This window comes from Dermacentor silvarum, chromosome 1 (assembly GCF_013339745.2).
Source record: "Dermacentor silvarum isolate Dsil-2018 chromosome 1, BIME_Dsil_1.4, whole genome shotgun sequence".
In the NCBI taxonomy this organism is placed as follows: Eukaryota; Metazoa; Arthropoda; class Arachnida; order Ixodida; family Ixodidae; genus Dermacentor; species Dermacentor silvarum.
The window spans coordinates 410,604,699-410,626,679 of record NC_051154.1 but is presented as its reverse complement, the minus strand read 5'-3'; the positions used below and the strand labels follow the sequence as shown (position 1 = coordinate 410,626,679).

Below are 21,981 nucleotides of genomic sequence, written 5' to 3'. Positions count from 1 at the left end.
TTCCAGGCAGATGGGATCTCGCCGGAAGACCATATAGCATTGTAGAGGGAAAGGAGGGTTTTCTGTGTTTCAGAGAGTAGGTACGTTCAACATTTCATATATTACACGGTCAGCTCCTGGAGCAGATTTATTGCAGCAGTTTAGTGATGCCTGTAGCTCAGCTAATCTTAATGGCTCGTTATATGCCTCGCATTGCTTGCATTTTTGTTCCAGCTTTTGTCCGTCTATTCTGGCATTGGATCGTTTAAATGTTTGGGATAGTGCGATGAGCTGGACACACGTTCAAAATGTGCGCCCAGGAAGTTCGCATGGTCTTCCAAGCTGTCGCCTTGTGTGTTTACCAAAGGGAGTGAATATGTTCGTCGTCCTCTTACTTTATTAACCCTGTTCCAGACTTTGGCCTATCTGTATGCGAGTGTATAGCTTATAAAAACTTCTGCCAACTCTCTCTTCTGGCCTGTCGGCGCATTCTCTTGCCTTGGGACTTTAACTTCTTAAAATTGATAAGATTCTCCGCAGTAGGAGAATCTCGTAGCAACCCCCACGCTCCGTTCTGTTTCCTACGAGCGTTCCTACATTCGTCGTTCCACTATGGGACACGGCGTTTGCATGCCACATCATTTTGGATATGCATTTAGAAGCGGCATCAATTATGAAGGTAGTAAAATACTCCACAGCAGCATCAACTCCTAACGAAGACATGTTAGCCGAGGAGATACTAGTAGTAAGAGTTCAAAATTTCTCCCAATTGGCTGTATCAACCTTTCATCGAGGGGCTTTTGGTGAAGACTCATTTTCTCTGGTTGCTCTCAGTAGTATTGGGAAGTGATCGCTCCTGCAAGGATTTTTGGTAACTTCCCATTTAAGTTCAGATAATAGAGACGGGGAAGCTATGCTAAGATCAATAGAAGAAAAGGTTCTGTTTGTGAGACAGGTTCTTTTTTATTCAGAGAGACACGCACCAGAGAAAAGAAATTGTTTAACAGGACGACCTCGCACATTGATACGAGAGTCGCCCCACAGACTGCTGTGCGCACTGAAATTGCCAAGATAAGGTTCGGGCAATTCATCTATAAAGGACTGAAATTCATGTTTGTGTAAGTGGTAATGTGGGGGTATGTAAAGCGAGCAAATGGCGATGAGTTTGTTTAGAAGAACAAGTCCAACTGCTACTGCTTCAAGGTTGTACAGTTAAACCTGGATATAACGAAATTGACAAACTCCCGAAAAACTTCGTTATAAAGAGGATTTCGTTAGTTGCAGGTTCGGCACGAAAATTCGAAAAAGAAACGCTTACCGTATTTACTCGATTCTTACCACTTACCGACGGCGTCGTAGCATATAAGGCCCGTTTACAGTCCGACAAAGGGCCTCTTCGATTATCCGTCTCTGACAGTCCCGAACCATAGCCTCCTATATACTTCATGCCTGCCCATCGGCGCCGAGAACGCAGGGAACTGGTCGTCGCGCCTAGCGCCGTCACTCGCCACCAGTTGGCGGTGCTACCCCAGAATAGAAATACAGGACGCTCTACAGCGGCGTGCGCTGTAGCATAACTACATATCACGCAATTTTTTTTATCGGTGCCGATTCTACTGTTTTACAACATCTCCGGGCGTTTAACGGTGACACAGAAGCATACAGGCCGCCGCGCATTGCTTCTTCCAAAAGAAAAGAACGATAAAAGGAAAACCACATGCAGCTCTTATCTGTACTAGTATGAAGCTTCATTTTCCTTCTGCTTATTATTACATATGTTTTGTATGTCAGTGTCGAAAAAAAATAATGTCGGCTCTAATAACTGCACAACAAAAGCTTTTATTGCCATCATTTGGATTTAAAGTTTGTGGAGCTTTCGTGACAGGGGCTTCTGTGAAAAAACTTTTGCGATTTCGTTCTTGTCCGTTATCTTTAGCGCAAAATTAGTGAATAGAGGGCGGAAGAACTTTGTCACCATGATCTCAAACAGCTTCTCGTGGTGCTCAGGCACTGAACAATTACATAGTTCACGCTCTCGCAGCACTTGAGCAGCATTCACGGCAGTCTCCCTCAGCGGCTGCGTAAAATTTCTTAGCTTAGCGAGCACTACTTCAACCTACTTGTGCGAAGAGTTCAGCACAACTACGAGTTCGTCTGACCGATACAGCAGACGGCTTCTGTCTTGAAGCCTAATCGGAGAATCTGATGGCGCCGAGGGCTTGGGCTTTGTCAATAAACTGAGGCATTCTTTGCAAGACACCCGCTCATTAACAGCTTAACAGCTCTCGATAGGTATCTGCCAACCATCGCTAGTGCTGCACATTCTGGCGAACGAGACGTTTCCTTGCGCCCGGTAATGTGGTTGAACAGCGCTGCTGTCGCCTCTTAGGGAAATTTTGTGGATGGTTCTGGCGTAGTGCTTACGCTCAGTTGCCGGCGTAGCGACGAGCATGTGCTATCTTCCGTGTCCATCACGTTGCTGTTTGTCGATGTTGACGCAATGCCTGTCTTCAGAGACTTTTCTGTTCCGCACAAAACTGCCCGTGAGTCTGTCTGATCGTTGCTTCCAGCTGACCTCCTCAACCACCCAAAAAAAGATTCATTGGCGTCAGACGAGAGCTTTCTAGTCAGAACAAATCGAAAGTGCATCTCTCTCAGCAAGTATCTGACGCATTCCACGTTTGACACATTCAAACTTGGAGCAACTTCTCTGGAAGTTCTTCATCGCTCGGAATTTCATGAAATGAGATGCCCGGGACCTTTCTCTTACTGTACGAGGTGCATCCAGGTCCACAACAATACGCCATACTACTGGGTATCAACTCGCAAAGCGCCCTATCAAACCACTTCAAGTAGCACAACTCACTCGTGACCACAATACAATGTCTTCTTTTCGGCCAGAAGGCTCTCATTTGCGCTGCTGCTAGACGTCCTCAATACGGAACCGACAGTGTCACCACTGCCACAGTCCTTCAATAGGGTACCCTGCTGCAGCTCACCGCGGCAATCCAAGGCAGAAGGCAAGTTTTTTTCCCAGCCGTGGACTGCTGCAGAAAGGTGGTCTCCCAGCAAACCAGCGAACCGTCGGCAGGCGAGGCAAATTAATATTGTCTCGATTTGACACTAATGGAAACGCGCACACGCAATTTTTCCCACCTTTAACCATGCACGGCGGCTAGCGAACTGATGATGATGATGATGATTTATTGGCATCCCCTTTGAAACGGGGCGGCGACAAATAGTCACCTAGCCTGCTTGATTTAATCAGGTATACTATACATGTTCTTTATCTTGCATTTTTGTATACCTATCATTATTTTTCTTTTTCAAAAATTTACCTTGTACCGCTGCCTATGATTTTAAGAGATCAGGTTGCATCCATCTTTTCCCTACTTTTTTTCCACCAGTACTCTAATCGTCTCTTGCTGATCTCTACGGCTGATCTGTTTATGTTTCCTTCCACTTTAAACCCAAGCGCTTCTGGGAGTTGCACGTTACCTACGGTTCTCGCTGGGTGGATCCCGTCGCATTCCATTAGGATGTGCTGAGTGGTCTCTGGATCTTTACTGCAGCATACACATGTCTCATCTAATTCCGAATATTTGTTCCGATATGTTTTCGTCCTTAGGCAACCGGCTCGAGCCTCAAATAGCAAGGCACTGCCCTTTGTGTTATCGTACAGATTTTCCCTTCTAATTTCTTTCTTCTCATTCTTGTAAATCTCCATTGTCCTTTTCGTTTCCATTCTTTGCATCCAATTCACGGTCTCTATTTCTCTCACTTTCTTTCTGATGACCCCTGGTTGTCTATTTACAGTTTCGATTATCCTGTACTTGGTTGCCAACTTCCTTGACCTCTTCCTCCATTCTGTGTCCACGCTTTTCATGTAGAGATACTTGTGCACTTTAGCCGCCCATTTATTTTCATCCATGTTCCTGAGCCTTTCTTGAAGACTAATTTTGCTCTGTGCTTCTCTGACTTCAAAAGAGGCCCAACCCATGTCACCCTACACTGCTCATTTGTGGTATTACCGTGGGCTCCCAAAGCCAACCGGCCTACTGATCTTTAGTGAACTTCCAAACACGACAATACATCCGATTGTAAGCATAGAATGACATTTGCGAATGTTAGCGCTGGCACCATTACTCCTTTCCAGATTCCACGCACCACCTCATAATTATTGTTGCCCCACAGTGCTCTGTGTTTCATTATTGCTACATTCCGCTTCCCCTTTATTTTCAGATTATCTTGGTGGTTGCTTGAGTAATTTTTTCCTTCGTTTATGTGTACGCCGAGGTACTTATATTGCTTCACTATGGGTATTACTTGCTGTTGAATTGACACCACGATGTTACTCGTGTGCTCATTAAAGATCATAATCCCTGATTTCTCTGTGCTAAACTTAAGGCCTAGATTTGTCGCTGCGTTCCCACAGATATTCGCGGGGTAGCAGCGAATATTCTGGGGTAGCAGCGCCCCTAGCGGGCGACCTGCGAGGAGGTCAGGAGAGGAGGTTGAACGGCGCTCCCGGAGTGATTGCGCGGGCACAGAAAGTATATAGGAGGCTATGCCCGAACTGTCCGAGAAGCTGCACACGCAACGCTCATTGGCTGAAAGCACTGCTTCGGGCAGTCCGGAACTGTCAGGGACGGATAATCGAAGAGGCCCGTTATCGGTGCGCGGGCCAGCGTCGCTTGCGGCCAGTCGAAACGCCATCTCCTCTATAGTGTAACGCGTGCCGTCGGCGAAGCGGTGTGGGCACCTTTATTTGTTCGCGCGAAATGGCATTGTGGGTCGGTGCAGTTGGCACGACCAATGCATGAATGGTTCAGGAGCCAATTCGGCGCCGGACCCGTCGGGGCGCATCGGAAGCCGCCGGTTACGTTTGCTGTGCCGGTGCGCTCGACTATAGAGGGGGTCGTTTTCGCCAACGTGACGTAGCACGCACACTTGCGTTACGTCGGACTATAAACGGCCCTATAGTGTCACCTAGTGTTAGGTTAGTGAAGTGAAGCGCAGAGACTTGCGCAGTAACCAAAGAGTGGCGCTGCCAGCGCGTTGAATAAAAAAAACTTTTTTTTTTTCCTTCGGCAACATCAACTGGAAAAGGAGAGTGCTGGCTTGGCGGGCTAGGCCAGCTGCAGCAAGCGGCGGGATCAGATTTCAATGAAGGGAGGCGGCAAGATCGCCGGGTCGAGGGATGCAGGCCCACCTCGCGCACGCTCGCACGCACGCACTCGCTCTCACCTCAGTCGCCATGAATTTGAGCGCACCAAGTGCGACGGCGCCGCTTCGCATCCCGTCGCAGCGGAGAAGGTGCTTCCAGTTGCTGCTCGCGCACAAATGACATAATTTGGGGAGAAATATCTCGGTTGTCGGCGGGGAAAATTCGTTATTTCGAGGGGGTCTCCCGCTGTCACTTCGTTACGTAGAGGTCTCAAATACATGTGCTTCTATGGAGTAACGGAGGGTAATTGAAAAACTATGTTATATCCAGGAATTCGTTATAAGCAGGTTTAACTGTAGCTGCAAACATTGACATGGCATGCTTTTGTGAATTACAATGGCAACACCGCCTGATGATGCGAGAGCATCATCGCGATCTTTACGAAACGTAACATACTGTCGGAGAAAGTTTGTATGTTTCGATTTTAAGTGCATTTCCTGTACACACAGCACTTTTGGATTGTGTTAGTAAAGAAGTTCTTGGACATCGTCGAGGTTCCTAAGAAGGCCTCTGACGTTCCATTGTATGATTTGTGTATCCATAATGAAAGTAAATTGGTGCTGTGTGTGCTAAAGAAAGGAAGTGTTGCCTTAGATTACGGAGCCCTTTTCATGGCCCGTGATGAGGGAATTAATGAATGAATGTGTGTGGTTTAGTGACGCAAGGGCCAGGTCTGGCCAAAGAGCGCCATGCCAGTGTTTGTTAGTTCGCAGTGAAGTGATGAATTCTGAGAAGTAGATGTGACGGGGCTGTAAAGGGGCCTAAAATAGTCGCTGTAAAGTGCGTAAAACCAACATATAGTAAGATAATGGCAATGACTAGTGACGTGTACTATGAACATTAAAAAGGCATTGCTAAAGAATGATAATATATGCAAGATATGCATATGCAAGAAGCACTACTACCTGAACAGAGCCCTTGAAACACAAGGGCCTGGAGGCATGTGCTATACAGTACTATCACAGCGGCATCCTCTGGAGAGAGGAAGCGCTATGAATGTATTGGGCTAAAAACATGTAACACAGCTTCGTTCAAGAAACCGAGGACTGCTTTGGTGTTAAACAGTGGTTCTTCACCAAGAAACATAATGGGATGAAGAGGGACATGATATCGGTATGCTTGTGGAAAATATTTCTTTCTCTCTGTTTCGGCTTTCCGACACTCCGAAACGACGTGGAGGACGGTCAGCCTCTCACCACATCTACCGCCAGTTGGTGGTTCATCTCCGGTCAGCAAAAAACTGTGGGTGCCATATGTATGTCCCATTCTGAGCGCACAGAATAGGACATCAGTTCGCCGTGTTTTTGTTGCGGAGGGCCAGAAACCTATCTGTGGCTTTATCATGTGAAGCTTATTATTTGTTTCAGTGTCCCACAGGTGCTGCCACTGGCCTCGCAGTTTCCTTCGCAAAAAAGGCTTCAGATCTGTGGACGAAATTGGAGCGGCAGGATTAATAGCTTGCGATGTAGTTGATGTGGCCAACTGGTCTGCTAGCACATTGCCCTCGATGCCTCTATGGCCAGGCACCCAGCATATAATGACATGCTGGTTTACGCTCTGCATAGAGTGGAATAGAGCTCAGTGAGTACAGGATTTTTGTGTTTGCCGAGTGACACCAGGGCTTTCACGACGCTTAGGGAGCCCGTAAATACAATTGCTTTTTGAAGTTTTGATTTCCTTATATGATTAACAGCCGACAACAGTGCACAGGCCTCAGCCGTAAAGATACTGGTTTCCGGGTGGAGTACACCGGATTCCGAGAAGAAGGGGCCGACGGCTGCATAAGACACCCTGGCATGTGACTTGGAAGCGTCTGCGTAAAACTCTGTACACGAGTACTTGGACTGGAGTTCTAAGAAATGCATTTGAATGTGTGCCTCTGGCGTGTGTTTAGTGACCTCTACAAACAATGTATCGCAATCTATGAGTTGCCACTGCCACGGCGGTAACAGTTTCACTGGAGCCATAGGACGATGATCAAGCAGCGGAACACCCATTTCCTCACTGAGGTTCCTCACACGCAAAGAGAACGGCTTTCTCGCTGCAGGTCGATTATGGAAGAGTGTGGCAGCGGTCACGTCATTTATAGTTGATTAAGAAGGGTGTTCAGTGTTCTCTTGTACTTTCAGAAAATATGTGAAACTGTTGTATGACCGCTGCAGATGAAGGGACCACTGATTCGACTCTACGTACAGGCTCTGGATTGGACTTGTCCTGAAAGCACCGGTCGCGAGACGGATATTCAGGTGGTGGACGGGGTCTAGGATTTTTAATGTACTTGGCGTTGCAGATTTATAAATTATATAAAATTATATAAAAGCGTAAGTGGTCGTGTGGAATGGTGAGCACCTTTTGCGTGCTTCCCTGAATGATATGTTTTCACGGACTTTCAGTGTTATAATTTCCTTTTCTTTTTTCCAGCTTGGACAAAACCGGGAGTACGCTGGATGCTCACCATCGCAATTAACGCAGTGAGGTGCGGCCTCGCAATTGCCTGAGGCATGACCTTGTACTCCACACTAAGCACAGGTGAGTTGACCATGGCAGCTCTGCAAGCCATGGCCGAATCTTTGGCATTGGTAGCATTGCCTAGGATTTGGGATGTAAGGTCTTACGGCTATCTTTGTGTAGCCTGTTTCAATGCTTTGTGGCAAAATGCTTTATTCGAACGTAAGTATCAGGTGTTTCATGGGAATTTCTTTGTTGCCCTGTCTCGTAACAATGCGCTGCACATTCGTGATATTCTGCTCCTTCCATCTTTCCAACAACTCGGTTTCAGATAGGTCGATGAGGTCTGCTTCAGATACTACCCCCCGTACTATGTTCATGGACCGATGCGGTGAAACGGTAACTGGGACATCACCAAAAGTAACAAGCTTGCCGAGTCTATTATATTGGTCTATCACGTAGCTCAAGCAGAAGGTCCCCGCTTGGCATTTTGGTGACCTTGTAATCAGGGCCTAGCGTGATAACCCACCGGGGTGGCTCAGTCAGCTAAGGCGGTGCGCTGCTGAGCACGAGATCTCGGGATAAAATCCCGGCCGCGGCGGCCGCATTTCGATGGAGGTGAAATGCAAAAACGCCAGTGTGCTTGCGTTGTAGTGCACGTTAAAGAACCCCAGCTGGTCAAAATTAATCCGGAGCCCTCCACTACGGCGTGCCTTATAATCAGAACTGGTTTTGGCACGTAAAACCCCAGAAAGAATAAGAAGCGTGTTGGTCAAGTTTTTCGCAACTACAAATTGGAATATGGTTCTTGCTAGTTTTTCTGTTCTTTCGCTATGCACTACTTGAAATTGTGGAGAAATAAATGTCTTTAGGTTGGGTGAACAAGTTGAAAATGTCATCCGTGCGTCCCCTCTTCTGAGGGAGACGATCAAGAAGCCAAGGAAAAGCGGACGTTCCCATAGTGTTGTTCGGCAGCAATGGCAGCCACCCACCACAGAGTCCAACAAGGGGACACTGCAGCGCTTATAAGGCTGCAGGCGCCAGCCGTACATTGCCGCTATAACCTTATATATAAACCCTACACAAGGTTAACCCAAGCCGCCTATGAAAAGTGAGGAAGAGGTGACAGGACAGTGAAGACAGAAAAACGGAGAGGGGGCGACCGCCGATTTCCCCCGGGTGGGTCACTCCGGGGGTGCCGCCTATGTGAAGCAGAGGCCAAAGAGGTGTGTTGCCTCCGCCGGGGGGCCTTAACGACATTAGCTCAACCTCCAAGATCCCCCTTTCCCCAGACACGGCTAAGCCACGCACGGGAAGGGTCCAACCCCCATGTGCTCAGGTTGGACCATCCCACGTGGCGCAACTAACCAAACGCCTGCTTGCGCAGACGCCCCTGCAGGATAACCAAAGGTTTCAAGCGGCTTTGGCTAACATTGTGTAATCGAAGCATTTTTCCGACTATATGTTTGTAACCTAAGTGCATTTTGTATTTAGCTTACACATTTGCAGAGTGCACATATGTTAGAAAATTCCACAGCTACCATAACTGAACAAAAGTAGAAAAGTAATGTTTACGCAATGTTTTCGGAATGAAGACCACTTCTCAAATATTACGTCACCCCACACCAGCAAGAAATTAAGCCAAATTTAACTTCAAGGAAACTCCTGCATCGAACAGAGGGGAGTAAGTTGCCAACAGTTGGTAGCCGTGGTCACGTGTGCGGCTGAGCATTCCATCCCGGCCACATTTTGATGGGGGCCCAATGCAAAAATGCTCGTGTACTTGGGTGCAAGTACCTCACGTGGTCAAAATTAACCAGTACAGTGTGCCTCATAATCAGATGGTGGTTTTGGCATGATTCAACACAAGGCGTGTCATAAAATGTTCACCTGGCAAGATTGTGCCCCCCTTGCTGGACACATTGTTTACCCTGGCACATTTCCCCCCGCCAGTAAAAATTAGTTGGAGCTACTGTGCCGGCAGAATATCCACTCCCAAGAATTAATGGGCAACATCTTGGTAACCTGCAGGTGTAGCAATGCCAGTTTAGAACAAATGGTCGGGAATATGAAGGGCAAAGATAGACGATTTCCTAGGAATACAGGAAACTACCCTCTAGCATTTGACTCTGGTAGGGCTTGGCCGACGCAGGTTGTTGTTGATTGCTTCCCCGGAGAAATGAAGCATGGCATTCAACCAAGTCCAACATTGCCATGGCATGCGCTGACCACCAGGTGATCTCAAACATGCTCATAGGTGCATATTATGCTTTACTTTCCTGCCTCTTGGCACTACTTTGCCGAGGCCTGATTTAGCTTACAAGTCGGCAAAGGGCAACGCAGTACAATAAGGTTACTAAGCAATCTTAAAGGCAAGCAAACTGCGAGGTACATTATGTAGAACGTACTTAACGTACCTCGTTTTGCTCACTCCATCACATCATCAGCGTGAATCGCATGCAGAACGGAACGTAAGCCGCTGTGCTGTGCGAATACCCAATTCGACGAGTCTCTTGGCATTCAGAGCTACGCACACGTTTTGCCGGCCCACATTTCGTTGTCAACGTGAGAGCGTGGCTGGCTATGCGGGTCTTTCGGGACTAGTGTGATGGGGCCCCGCTTTTACGTGGTCACGGTGATAACCACAAGGGGCCGCAATCCGATCGCAGCATAAAAGAGGCTGCCACGTTGGCGTCTGCTTCGAAACGCTTTTTCGCCGAGCGGCGTTTCCAAGCACAAGTCGCCGATAAGCGCATCGCAGCCACATCGTGTCATCCACGCGACAGGGTAACCGAGGCCGGCCGCCAGGCTCGGATTCGCGGAGAAACGGAGCTTGGACCTCGGCGCGCTGTCCTCACCTGATCCGCGATGTCCTCGGCGGTGTTCATGACTTGCTGCGCTGCTGGAACATTCGCCATCCTGGCTGCAGACAGGCGAGGCGCAAAGAGAGCCGCCAACGCAGCATAGATGATGTACAAAACACGGCGGTTATGACGTGTTTCTGAAACTGCTTCCGGCGCGCTCACTCTGCACTCTGCATTGCCTTTGAGATTTGCATTTGTTACTTCAAGGAAGTAGTCGCTGAATATTGACACCACCTAATGGCGGGTGGGCAACAAGTGCGAGAAAGTTGCATTTGCTACTTGGAAACCTTCACTTTTTTTGCAGCAAATTTTTATTTGTAATTAAACAACACTGGTTTGCTGTCTCGACTTGTACTTAAAAGCCATTTTCGTTTCTGGTCGTCGGGGAGCACTCCAATGGCGGCGTACACGAACCAGCTCGTAGCGGCCAAGCAAAAACTTTCGAATGTTTTGGGTGATCGTTTCAAAACGTACGTGACTCGATCGTAACAGCTTTTTTTTAAGGGTATCAGTATAGTTGACAGAAATACCGAATCATCTTCTTTCTTACAGATACATGAATTGCCTGAAACTTTGGTTCAGCCAGAAGGTAAGTTGGGCAAGGTGTTGAAGTCGTGGGGTGCTTTTTTTGTTGCTGGGTGTACTTGCGTCGGATAGACTTTCTCGCGCCAGAGTCGGGCATGCCAAATTACATCTTTTGGCGCTCTGCCTTCAAAATAGCATCACTGATTTTCCCGGGGGAGCAGCAAGGAATCACGCATGTGGGTAGGAGCCACATGCGTGATAGGCTACAACAACAGCAGGCGCCGGTCCTGGACCAGTGTCTGACAGACTTTTCGTATGCTGCTCTCCGTGACTTTCCAAAAGTATTTTTAATGGTCCCATTTGAGTTAAATAAACGTGCTTCTGCAAGAACATGTGCAAAAATCGGCAGGCGGGAGAAGTACTTTTGAGGTCGCGGGGCGCTTTTTTAGTCGCGACGATAGATTGGATTTATGACAAGTCCTGCTCCATGAGGGCACATGTAACCGGCAAACGGAGGCCTCAGGAGAGCACCTGAGATTATAATAACGCTGTGTTACATGTGCCCGCCTGGAGCAGTACTTGTGAAAAATCCAATCTATCGTCGCGACGAAAAAAAGCGCCCCGCGACTTCTACAACACCATTAAGAACCTTGCCGGTAAGATGCTTTTCGTCGAGACCGTAAAATATATTCTAACGCTGCTTTGCCCTTGCGCCGCAGCTCACCAAGGAGGACTTTGACTTGGAGGTCAGGAAAGTTCTCAGCCAAGAAGGAGGTAATGTTCTTTCGAAACAGCTGTATTAACCGCACTGCCTCGACGGCGGCCGTACGAGGGGCCAGGAGTTAATACGGCGGCTTCTTTCATGTTTTTTGCGGCCGCCGATCCAAAGCAGCCGAGATTTCAACGCCCAAGCCAGGCATCGGTGGCCAATGTTTCCGGGACTATATTGGGGCCTTTTCTTGGAGCAGAGCCATGAAATGCACCTCGCAGTGCCCAATATCGTCAGGCAAACAGCTTAAATCCGTCCTTAGAATTGCTGCGCATTCAACCATGCTGGGACGGTCATATTTCTGTGGGATGTCGTAGCATGTTGAGCTATGCAGAAGCCGGTGTACGCAATTGACATGGCATCGCATTAATAAAGGGCCCGGCCGTCGTGGATACTCTGTAACCATCTGTATGAAGCATACGGGGTGCAGAGCAATAGTGCACGACCAAAGAGGAGAGACACACAAGCGTCAACTTTCAACAAATGTTTATTTGAAGCAGGACAAGTGCGCATGCCACACAGCCATGAAAATCGGCCTGAAGAAACGAAAGTTCTTTTCCTATTAAAAGCTACAAATGGCGAGCTTATGCATCGTGCGCCCAGCCTGTCAATCATTTCGGCCTCAACTATCTCCCTTACCAAGGTGATTCCATGAGAGGTCAAACATGCATGTCCGCTTGATATTTTTATTTGTGAGTTTTTTGTTTTTACATTATGTAGGCATACTCAAACTGCGCGAAACCAAAAATTTTATTTCCAAGAAGTGTTCCCAGGACGCCAAAAGAAATATTTGAAGGTTGCGCCTTGGGCACCCTGCTTGCTGCAATATTTTCCCACTTCACAGCTGAATTCAATGCAAGCTAACAGAGTTGTGTCTAAAAAAAATTTTCTGCTCGTTTTAGTATGCTTACGTGTAAATAACTTCTATGCATTTTTTGTGCTGTCTGCAAAAGAAACAAAAAAAATTGAAAAATTCCGAGCACAGCTCAAATGTAAAAATGTTTGTAATTTTGATGCACCTTTGCATGTTTTCTACTACATAAACTTGAAAAAAGTGTCAAATATAGAATGTTGCCTTTGCAACACATCTGCAAAAGATTGTGTTCCTACAAAAAATACAAGGAAAGTCGTCTATTCGCTGCTGGCAGTGCAACCACTGAGCCAGCCAGATCGCAGTGCTTGGCACGAGTGTGAGCCGCCTTCTCGGTTACGCTTGACGCTGAACTGTTGAATACACCCCTTTACAAGCTAAGCAAGTTTTCCCCGAAAAGCTCATTTAAAAAAATTTTAATAAAAAAGCTCTGGTCCCAATTAAAAAAAAAAACATTTGAATGGAAGTCTGCTTGTGTCAGTCAAAACAGGTGCAATGTTATGTTTCCTCATTTGCATTATTCACAAAATTTAATGGGCCAAAGTGGCTGATGTTGAGTGTGTTGAGCAATGGTTGCCACAAACGAAGGAAGGTTTACTTGGTTTTTTTTATTGTGGCGAGAACCGTGAACATGTTTTATATTTTGTTTCCCGGGACACAAAGCAAGAGAGAACGAACTCGACACTGCTTGTGGTGTTGGAACAAATTTATTGTGTGTCCTTTGCAGTTTGAAAAGGTTTAATCACCGTCAGCCGCCAGTTCTCGCCACGGACAGCACATGTCCGTTTGACTGATCGTGGGCACACGTGCCATGACTTGCACTCTACTGACGATGCTTGTGGATGGCTGCAAGAAGAGCCGCTCCCAGACGTCGGGTTGTGCAGGGAAGCTTCCACCCACAGGCGTTCTTTCCATGCCCGGTAGTGGAAAATAGCCACCTCACGGACGTGTACTTGGCACGCCACATCACATACAATTGATACTTATTTTTAAAATGGCTCACTGCACCATCACTGATGTAGGGGACAGCAGACGGGTGCGTTTTCATCCACCTGGGGCGTACCAGGCTTGCGCCACATCGTTGATGCATGTCGTCGCTTATGACAGTGTGTTCTTTTTGGGGCAACAAAGGTGAAGGTGGAGATTTCCTTCTTGTGCCATTGGTATGATGGTGTTTCATTTGAGAGAAGGACAGTGCAGTTTTCCACAAAATCAAAATGCAGCACAATGCTTCTGTGCTGCCCACACTTCGCTTTGCAAATAGCGGCAGCTTGAATGCGCGTGTGTATTTGTGCCGAGCTCTTTCACAAAAAAGATTGGAGGCTCCTTGATGAAGTTGCTGCTTTCTCAAACAGCAAATGCATCAGCCATTCCCAGATTAGCCAAGGTAAGGCTGTGGGGAGCCAGAAAGGCCTTCGAACGAGCTTTCCATGCTGGTCACTTTCCCCATCGTGGAGACAAAGTGGTGGGCATTAGCGCAAATTTGGTGCAGCCCCTGTTTTGGACGCAGGCTGCAAAACTCTGGCAGGGCAGTTCCGGGGTGAGCTGCTTTGAACGCGTGGAACATCTCGCGAATAGACCGCGTCATAAACGGCTTTGAGACGTACTCTCGCTGGTCATTCGTGATGACAACGTCCTTGTTCAGGCTCTGCCAAAAGCGCCCAATCCTCGGAGAAGTAGTCGAGTGCAGCTTGCACAACTCTGACCTCGTGCACAGATCAAAATCTGCCAATTTTCAGCCTTTCTGAGCATGTGCGTTGCAACAGCTGGGATTGCCTCTTGAATGTGCTTGCTTGCAACTTCTGGTGGCTCGATAGTTAAGAGACGGAAGCATTCTCGATGGAACCTTTAAGCCTCGCATGCTTGCTTCAAACTATTTAACGAGCGAGTGCATGCCCGACAATCTGTCACAGATGGTCCAGGTGTACTGACGCTTCCGTATGCAGCGCTTAAAATTGAGCGCATCTTCGTCACCACCATGCTTTCAATCTCAGCCCGTTTTCTCTCTCTGTAAGATTGTCTGCTGCGTTTGTTGATGGAAGATAGTGGCTTCAATGGTGAAACATGAGAAGAAAGGTGGACGTACCTTCATCAATCGCCTCTTCTTTCTGAAGAACTGCCTTGTCTGCTTCATCGCGGCTCTCAGTAGATGAGGACAGCATTTCTTAGAGGCACGTAAAGCAGTGCTGGCAGGCCTGGTCGGTGTCACAAATATCCTCAACATCAGGAAGTACCTTCCGCAGGGAGGCAACATTCCAAATGTTCACGTAGGGAAATTTTTTTTTTCTTAGCAATCTTCTTTTTTGTGAATGCGCAAAGAATCGGTGCAGAACACTCAGACCAAGCTATGAGCCACATGCATTGCTTGTAGTGAGCAGCTAGCCCAAGTCGAAGCGTTCATACTGAACAGCGCTGCACTCTTTCTGTAGCTTTTTTTGCGCCACTGTTGTGACCGAGGCTCCAGAATGTCTCATGGTTTCGTGTTTTATGAACAAGGCCGTCTAAAACTTTTCGTTCTGAAAACGTGCAGACCATGCTCATTATCGAAGGACAAAATCTGTCCACTAGTGACCTCCACTGTTCTTGGCATGGGAAAGCATGCTAGCAAGGTGCTGACAAAACATACATTAGGCAGCTTCTTTATGGCTCAGTCAAGCTGCACTGTAGTTTTTCCGTAGAGGTCGAGGTAATACATATAGGAAGGTGTTATCTGTTAGTGACACAGAAAACATGTGATATTGGGAAATGAAATAAATGGCTTGGGAAATGACTCAGATAATTTTTTTTTGAAAGAAAGGTTATTACACACAGTGTGCGTTGCACGGGGTGGTGCCGAAGAAGGTTCTGATGCACCTGGAGGGATGGGGATGCAGGCAGCGAAGCAGCACCTGTGAGTGGCATGCCTGTTGATTGCAGAACTGCTCAGTCAGTTACGGATTAGCCAAGTCCTGCCTTGGCGCTGCTTTGCTGAGTGCAGCAGGTGGGTATTGCACTCACGGTGTCTCGCATGTTTTTGACAAGTGGATAATGGAGGCATGAATGCAATGCCCACGAAGGATATACCACGTTTTGCATGTGAATCACGAATATAACCTAGGGGGGACTTTTGGTCTTTGAGAGAAAGAAGATATTACGAATATAATGCTAAGCGATATCGTGAAGAAACTGGAAACGGAGCTGCGGGGCTTTATTCATCGTTACTGCTAACTGCCATCGTAAAATGAAGGGTGTTACGAAGCCCAAGGGTCCGAGCGGCCACGAAGGTTCCGTGTCTGGTGACGTGCCAGGTACCGGGAGAAGGACAGGTCCAGTGACATCAGAAAACGGTTTTATATACAAATGTACATTATTTTACATGAACAGCACCATTATTCATGGAGCCGTCTACATGCTAACGTCTTTGCATGTCCGAGTGTCCACACATCACTCCAGCCCCGCTTTTTATCAGTTCATATCCCCCTTTCACTGGTTCTCATGCCCATCATATGGCACCGTTCCGCCTCCAATGTTTCTCAATCGCCCCCGCATACCAGGCAACGGGTGGCACCTTGGGAACCAAACGTCGAAGCTGTTCCCACGGAAATGCCTGACGTTGGCACCTTGCAAGAATTAGTGACCTCTCTGTGACGGTCAGCTTGTCAATCTGGAGACTGGCCTTTGCGGATGCTACCGTTTCCATGGAGGGCGGCAGCTGTTATTGTCTCGGAAGGGGCTCCTAGTTTACGCGTCACAGTCGGCGCTGGGCCTCATCGTAGTCCAGGCAGGCGCTTTTGCTTCACGGTAACGCACCAAGAACGACGTTGCCGTTTTAGCAACGTACGAGGCTGATGACCTATTGTAGCCTGGGGACTAATTGCTCGTCTATTAGTCCCAGGTGACGGTCCCCGGCCGCGAGAAATGACAAGCGTGAACAGCACTCCACAGCTGCACGTCTGTCGGTGAGGCATCCTTTGTCACAAAGGACCACCAGGCCCAACAAGGGCAAGGACGAGTGCATGCAAAATTACTTGTCACTGCTGACGTCTTTGTGACTGTTGGTGACGACAGTCCTCCATGCCACTAAAGTTGTTGGACAGGCAGCTCTTCAAAAATGCCTACGACCCAACCGAGCATGGCAAAGCCTTTCACTCACTGCACACGCGGTCATTCACCACGTGACTTGGAAGACCACTCGTTTGATGCGCCTGCACAAAAGCGCTGATCATCTCACTCGATGTTGCGAATAATATGCTGTAAGCATATTAATGCAGCATTAACAGTGTTTTTAAATTGTGAGGATTGCGTTTGTCCATTTCGTTTTGGGCATAGGGGCCGCCTCTTTCCTCCAAGGGCACCGTACAGCAGCAGGGCTGTAAACACACTTGCTCCTGTCCGAAGAAGACCACGGGCTCACCCCGTTTGTCTGTTTGGGCGGGCTCTCCTGGCGGCTCGAGCCCACCGCAGGGACAGTGGGGAAACGGTGCGTGCTGATTCTCCCAGGCTGGCTGGCCCCGACCAGGTCTGCCAGCAACGCACCTCAAAGAAATCCTGTCCTCATCTACTGAGACCCGCAATGAAGCAGACAAGGTGGCGCTCACTCCCAGTGGAGCCCCGCAGAGGCGCCTGCATGAGCAGGACACCCGGACCCGAGAACATGGGGGGCCAATCTAGATAACATTAAGGAACTCTTAAATAAGTTCAATCGAAGGGTGCTGTGTGTCCAAGAAATGTGTCTTAATTCTTCACACACGAACTTTCTTCGGCAGTATGCCATATACGGAAAAGACCGCAACGACGCCCTTGCCTCGTGGGGTGGTGTGGCCATAGCAGTAGGTAAAGGTGTTGCTTGCCGGCAATTGCAGCTTAAAACGCCTCTAGATCCAGTTGCAATCTGTGTGGTGCTCTTTAACCCTTTGCGGTCCGTTGTCCCGACAACGCAACACGGCCGTAGCGGTCTGCTGTCGGGCACCGCCTGACAAGGGGGTTCGGGGGTTAAATTTCACGGTTTTTCTCACTGCGATACTCCATCTCTTGAGGAATAAATAAACTTTATTTGTTGAAGTTTACTTCTCTTTGCACTAGGGTGCAGCACAATGTTCAGCACGGCTTCTGGATACCAGAGCGTTCTCACTTGCACGCGGAACAGCACGTTTGCGCGCAATAAACACGATGCGCCATCTGTGGAGGGATAAGTAAACTTTGTTTGTTGAAGTTTACTTCTCTTTGCACTAGGGTGCAGCACAATGTTCAGCACAGCTTCTGGATACCAGAGCGTTCTCACTTGCACGCGGAATAGCACGTTTGTGCGCAATAAAGACGATGCGCCATCTCTGGAGGGATAAGTAAACTTTGTTGAAGTTTACTTCTCTTTGCACTAGGGTGCAGCACAATGTTCAGCACGGCTTCTGGATACCAGAGCGTTCTCACTTGCGTGTGGAACAGCACGTTGGCGCGGTTCGCTGAGAAGCATGACCACTTTTTCATTGCGTGCGTTTTACGGTGGCGCATATAGTGAAAGCTTTTAGAAGTTTCCATTGTCAATAGCTTTATTCTGAGGTGCACACAGCTGCAGAGTCATGCTGAGAAAGAACAGCGACACCTGCAGTACTGCCGCAACCTCTTCCAACAGCTGGTGGGTGACGTGAGGGCTAGAGCCAAAAAGCGGGGCCCGTCTGCATGGAAGGAGTGCGAGGAAAGGCTAGATGGGAGGAACCATTTCGTCTACAAGCTCCCAGGCCAAAATACTAAAGACTGTGCTGTTTGTAGCGATCGAAAAACAAATGGAGGCAGGAGGGAAACTGCGTTTTTCTGCAAAACCTGCAGTAACAACCTGGGCCTGCACCCAGGAGAATGCTTCGAGCGGCATCACACGCTGCTCAAATATCGGTAGAGGAGTTGCCTGCAGAATGCAAAATAAAAAAATAAATATCCTGAGTTTTTCGTCCACGGTTTGTGGTTTTCATCGCGGCGCTATAAACTCAAAATAGTTTCGGACCGGGACAGCTGGAAAGTGGGTAAAAGTTTCGGACCGCAAAGGGTTAATAAGCTGGTCACAATTACCTCATTATACATCCCCCCCGAACTACCATCTATCAAAAACAGAATTTCACAGCTTTATCTATGAGCTGCCCGAGTCTTATATCGTCGTAGGAGACTTTAATGCACACAACACGATTTGGGGAGATAGTCGCTGTGATGCCAGAGGGAGCTTGGTAGAAAACTTCCTCCTGTCTACAGGTGCATGCTTACTAAATCAGAGCCTACAGTTTACAGCGTGGCAAACAAAACATTCTCATCAATCGATTTAAGCATGGCATCTTGTACACTCGCGCCATATCTAGAGTGGAACGTCATTAAGAATCCATAGGGGAGCGACCATTTTCCTATAGTCGTAAAATTTAAAAAAGTGATGAGTGCTCTCCACACGTCCCCCATTGGAAAGTCGAGTCAGCCGACTGGAAATGCTATAAAGAATTCATGCACACGACCTGGGAAGACATCTCTACACTCCCTATTGATGATGCAGTGGCATATTTGACGGCGTTTATAGTTGATGCTGCGTCAATATATATGTATCCCCGAAACAAATGGATCGCCTTCCAAATGATGTGTTCCCTGGTGGAACGACAAATGTAAAGAAGCATGAAAGAAACAAAATAAGGCTTGGAATCACCTCCACGACTCTCCGACTACAGAGAACCTTATCAGCTTCAAGAAAATAAAGTTTGAAGGAAGAAGAATGCGCCGCCGTGCCATAAGAGATACATCTCTAGCATAAATTCTTATACAGACGAAAGAAAAGCCTGAATAAAAAAGACAAAAGGCTGTGAAACTCGTCCTCTACCATTAGTGAATACGCAAGGAGACAGTCTTGAGGACCAAGCTGATTTTCAACATTTTGAGTACATTTCTAGTTCATCCCATTACTCGGATACACAAGCAGAGCGACTGCCTACGGATCGGAAAAGAGACCGAAATGAGCCTTACAACCGTCCATTTAACATGGCGGAATTTCAGGCTGCACCAAATTGTTGTAATAAATCGGCCCCTGGAAACGATCGAATAGTTTACTAGATGATCAAGCACTTAAACCCCGAAGCACACAAAACACTCGTATCGCTTTTCACACCATATTCTTTGCCAGCTATATTCCGTCTGCCTGGAAGGAAGCAATAATACCTATTCTCAAAGAAGGCAAGGACCCGTCTTTGGCCAGCAGCTATAAGCTGTGGGAGCTGGGAGTCGTGATCTCGGAGTCTGGCGTCACACAGAGGGTCGCTCTCTAGCCTGTACGCCACCGGTGCGTCTCGAAACGGGTAGCTGGCCTACGCTGCCGGGGCGTCACATGGAGGCTTAGCTGGCCCACGCCGTCGTCCGAGCAGAGTTGACGAGGGTTGCTTCTTCTGTGAAGAGTACGAGGTTGAGAGGTAGGGTAATCCAAACAGGGGGTTTATTTACATGGAAGAGGCAAACTTATCTACAGAACAAGGGGATCATCATCGTACTGGCCGGAGTACGGAGCGCAGTACGTCGTAGCATGTCAGCACTACTGAATCTCAACAGAAATTGTTCTGGGAGAGCACCATCTACATGTCAGAGCAGATGGGAGACCACTACAGATGAGCCACAAACGTCCGCTTAAATGCCCTCTGTCCTCCCTAGATCCCCAGGCCAGGGAAACCTGCGGGCACACCTTCCTCCAACCGGAGCGTCAAAAGTCGCCGAAGGCTCCGCCTTGAGGATGAGAGTGCGCATGAACACTCCGATGCCTTCATTCCCCGAACACACTTGGAAAGGTAGCGTGGGCCGCACACGGCTTACTGTCACAGAGAACGAAGGGGACGCCCGTAGACAGGGGGTGTTACGCTTCACCCAATCTGGCGCGTCTTGATTCCTGGGATGGCCCAGCCATTAGCGGGTTCGTGTGTCGAACAGCCTTGGCAGGTAGCTGCGGCCGTGGGGAAGTGTCGCACGCACTTTCCTAGGGATTCCTTGGTCCCAGCGGTCGGCGGCCAGGTGATATCCATCAGCCCCGTAGCCGTCAAACGTGTCTCGCCTTGGTGTCGCCGGTGGTCTATCCGATGCGACGTATTGTGGGCCTTGCCAAGCTGGTTCGTCTCGGGAAATCAGAAGTGGCTTGAAGGTCGCTTCGCCCACTGGCCGATCGTAACAAGGCCTAAAGCCCTGACGAGGTGCTTATGCAAACTCTTTCAGAAAATAGTAAACCGATGCTTCATTCATTATCTTGAAATCAACAAAATACTAGACCCCTTGCAGTGTGGTTTTAGGGAGGGTAGATCCACAACTGATCACCTTGTCCGCATCGAGGCGAATATCCGGGATGCCTTTGTCCACCAACAGTTCTTATTATCGGTATTTTTAGATATGGAGAAGGCATACGACAAAACTTGGCGTTTTGGAATTCTCTGTGATCTAGTGGCAATGGGAGTCCGAGGCAACCTCTTGAACGTGATTCAAAGCTATCTATTTAATCGCATGTTCCGTGTTAGGGTTGGTGATATCCTACCTCGTGCATTTACTCATGAAACGGGTGTACCACAAGGTGGTGTGCTGAGCTGTACTCTATTCGTTGTGAAAGTGAACTCGCTCCATACCTGTCGTACCTCGTACAATGTTTTATTCTGTGTATGTGGATGACGTACAAATAGGTTTTAGATCATGTAACATTTCTATCTGTGAGCGAAATGTACAGCTTGGGTTAAACAAAGTATGTAAAAGGGCTGACGAGAATCAATTTAAACTGAACCCTCAGAAAAGCACTTGCATTCTCTTCTTGAGCCAGAGAGGTATACTACCTGACCCCTGTATTCATCTTAATGGACAACGGCTATCCGTGAGCCATGAACATAAATTTCTAAGCCTCATTTTAGATTCTAAATTAACTTTTATCCCCCATTTGAAATATCTGAAAGCGAAGCATCTGAAGACAATGAATTTACTGAAGCTATTGTCCCGGACATCTTGGGGAAGTGACAGGAGATGCCTTTTGAGCCTCTACAAGTCTCATACAGTCACGCCTCAACTATGGAGCTATAGTATATAACTCCGCTGCACCTAGTGCTTTGAAGATGCTAGATTCTGTTCACCACTTAGGTGATGAACAGAATCTAGGAATCCGTCTTGCTACAGGTGCCTTCGGGACTAGTCCTGTAGAAAGCCTGTACGTTGAATCAAATGAGTGGTCTCTACATCTCCAAAGGACATACTTAAGTTTTGCCTACGCCCTGAAGGTTAAATCAACTATTCAGCATCTATGTCATTCTACCGTTCGCGAATTGTCCACGGCCCGGCTGTTCCG

At 47.9% G+C, this 21,981-nt stretch overlaps 2 protein-coding genes across 2 annotated transcripts in view; one reads left to right on the top strand and one right to left on the bottom strand.

The window, feature by feature from the left end:
* LOC119437582 (surfeit locus protein 4 homolog) overlaps nucleotides 1-10,664 on the bottom strand; it is an 89,838-nt gene extending 79,174 nt beyond the window's left edge. The window contains exon 1 of the mRNA XM_037704584.2: nucleotides 10,513-10,664. Within this exon, the coding sequence (XP_037560512.1) occupies nucleotides 10,513-10,572 (60 nt within the window). The 5' untranslated portion in view covers nucleotides 10,573-10,664. The remainder of the gene's footprint in view (nucleotides 1-10,512) is intronic.
* Nucleotides 10,665-10,843: 179 nt separating this feature from the next.
* LOC119437580 (transcriptional adapter 1-like) overlaps nucleotides 10,844-21,981 on the top strand; it is a 72,714-nt gene continuing 61,576 nt past the window's right edge. The window contains exons 1-3 of the mRNA XM_037704582.2: nucleotides 10,844-10,988; nucleotides 11,071-11,107; nucleotides 11,763-11,817. Of these exons, the coding sequence (XP_037560510.1) occupies nucleotides 10,915-10,988; nucleotides 11,071-11,107; nucleotides 11,763-11,817 (166 nt within the window). The 5' untranslated portion in view covers nucleotides 10,844-10,914. The remainder of the gene's footprint in view (nucleotides 10,989-11,070; nucleotides 11,108-11,762; nucleotides 11,818-21,981) is intronic.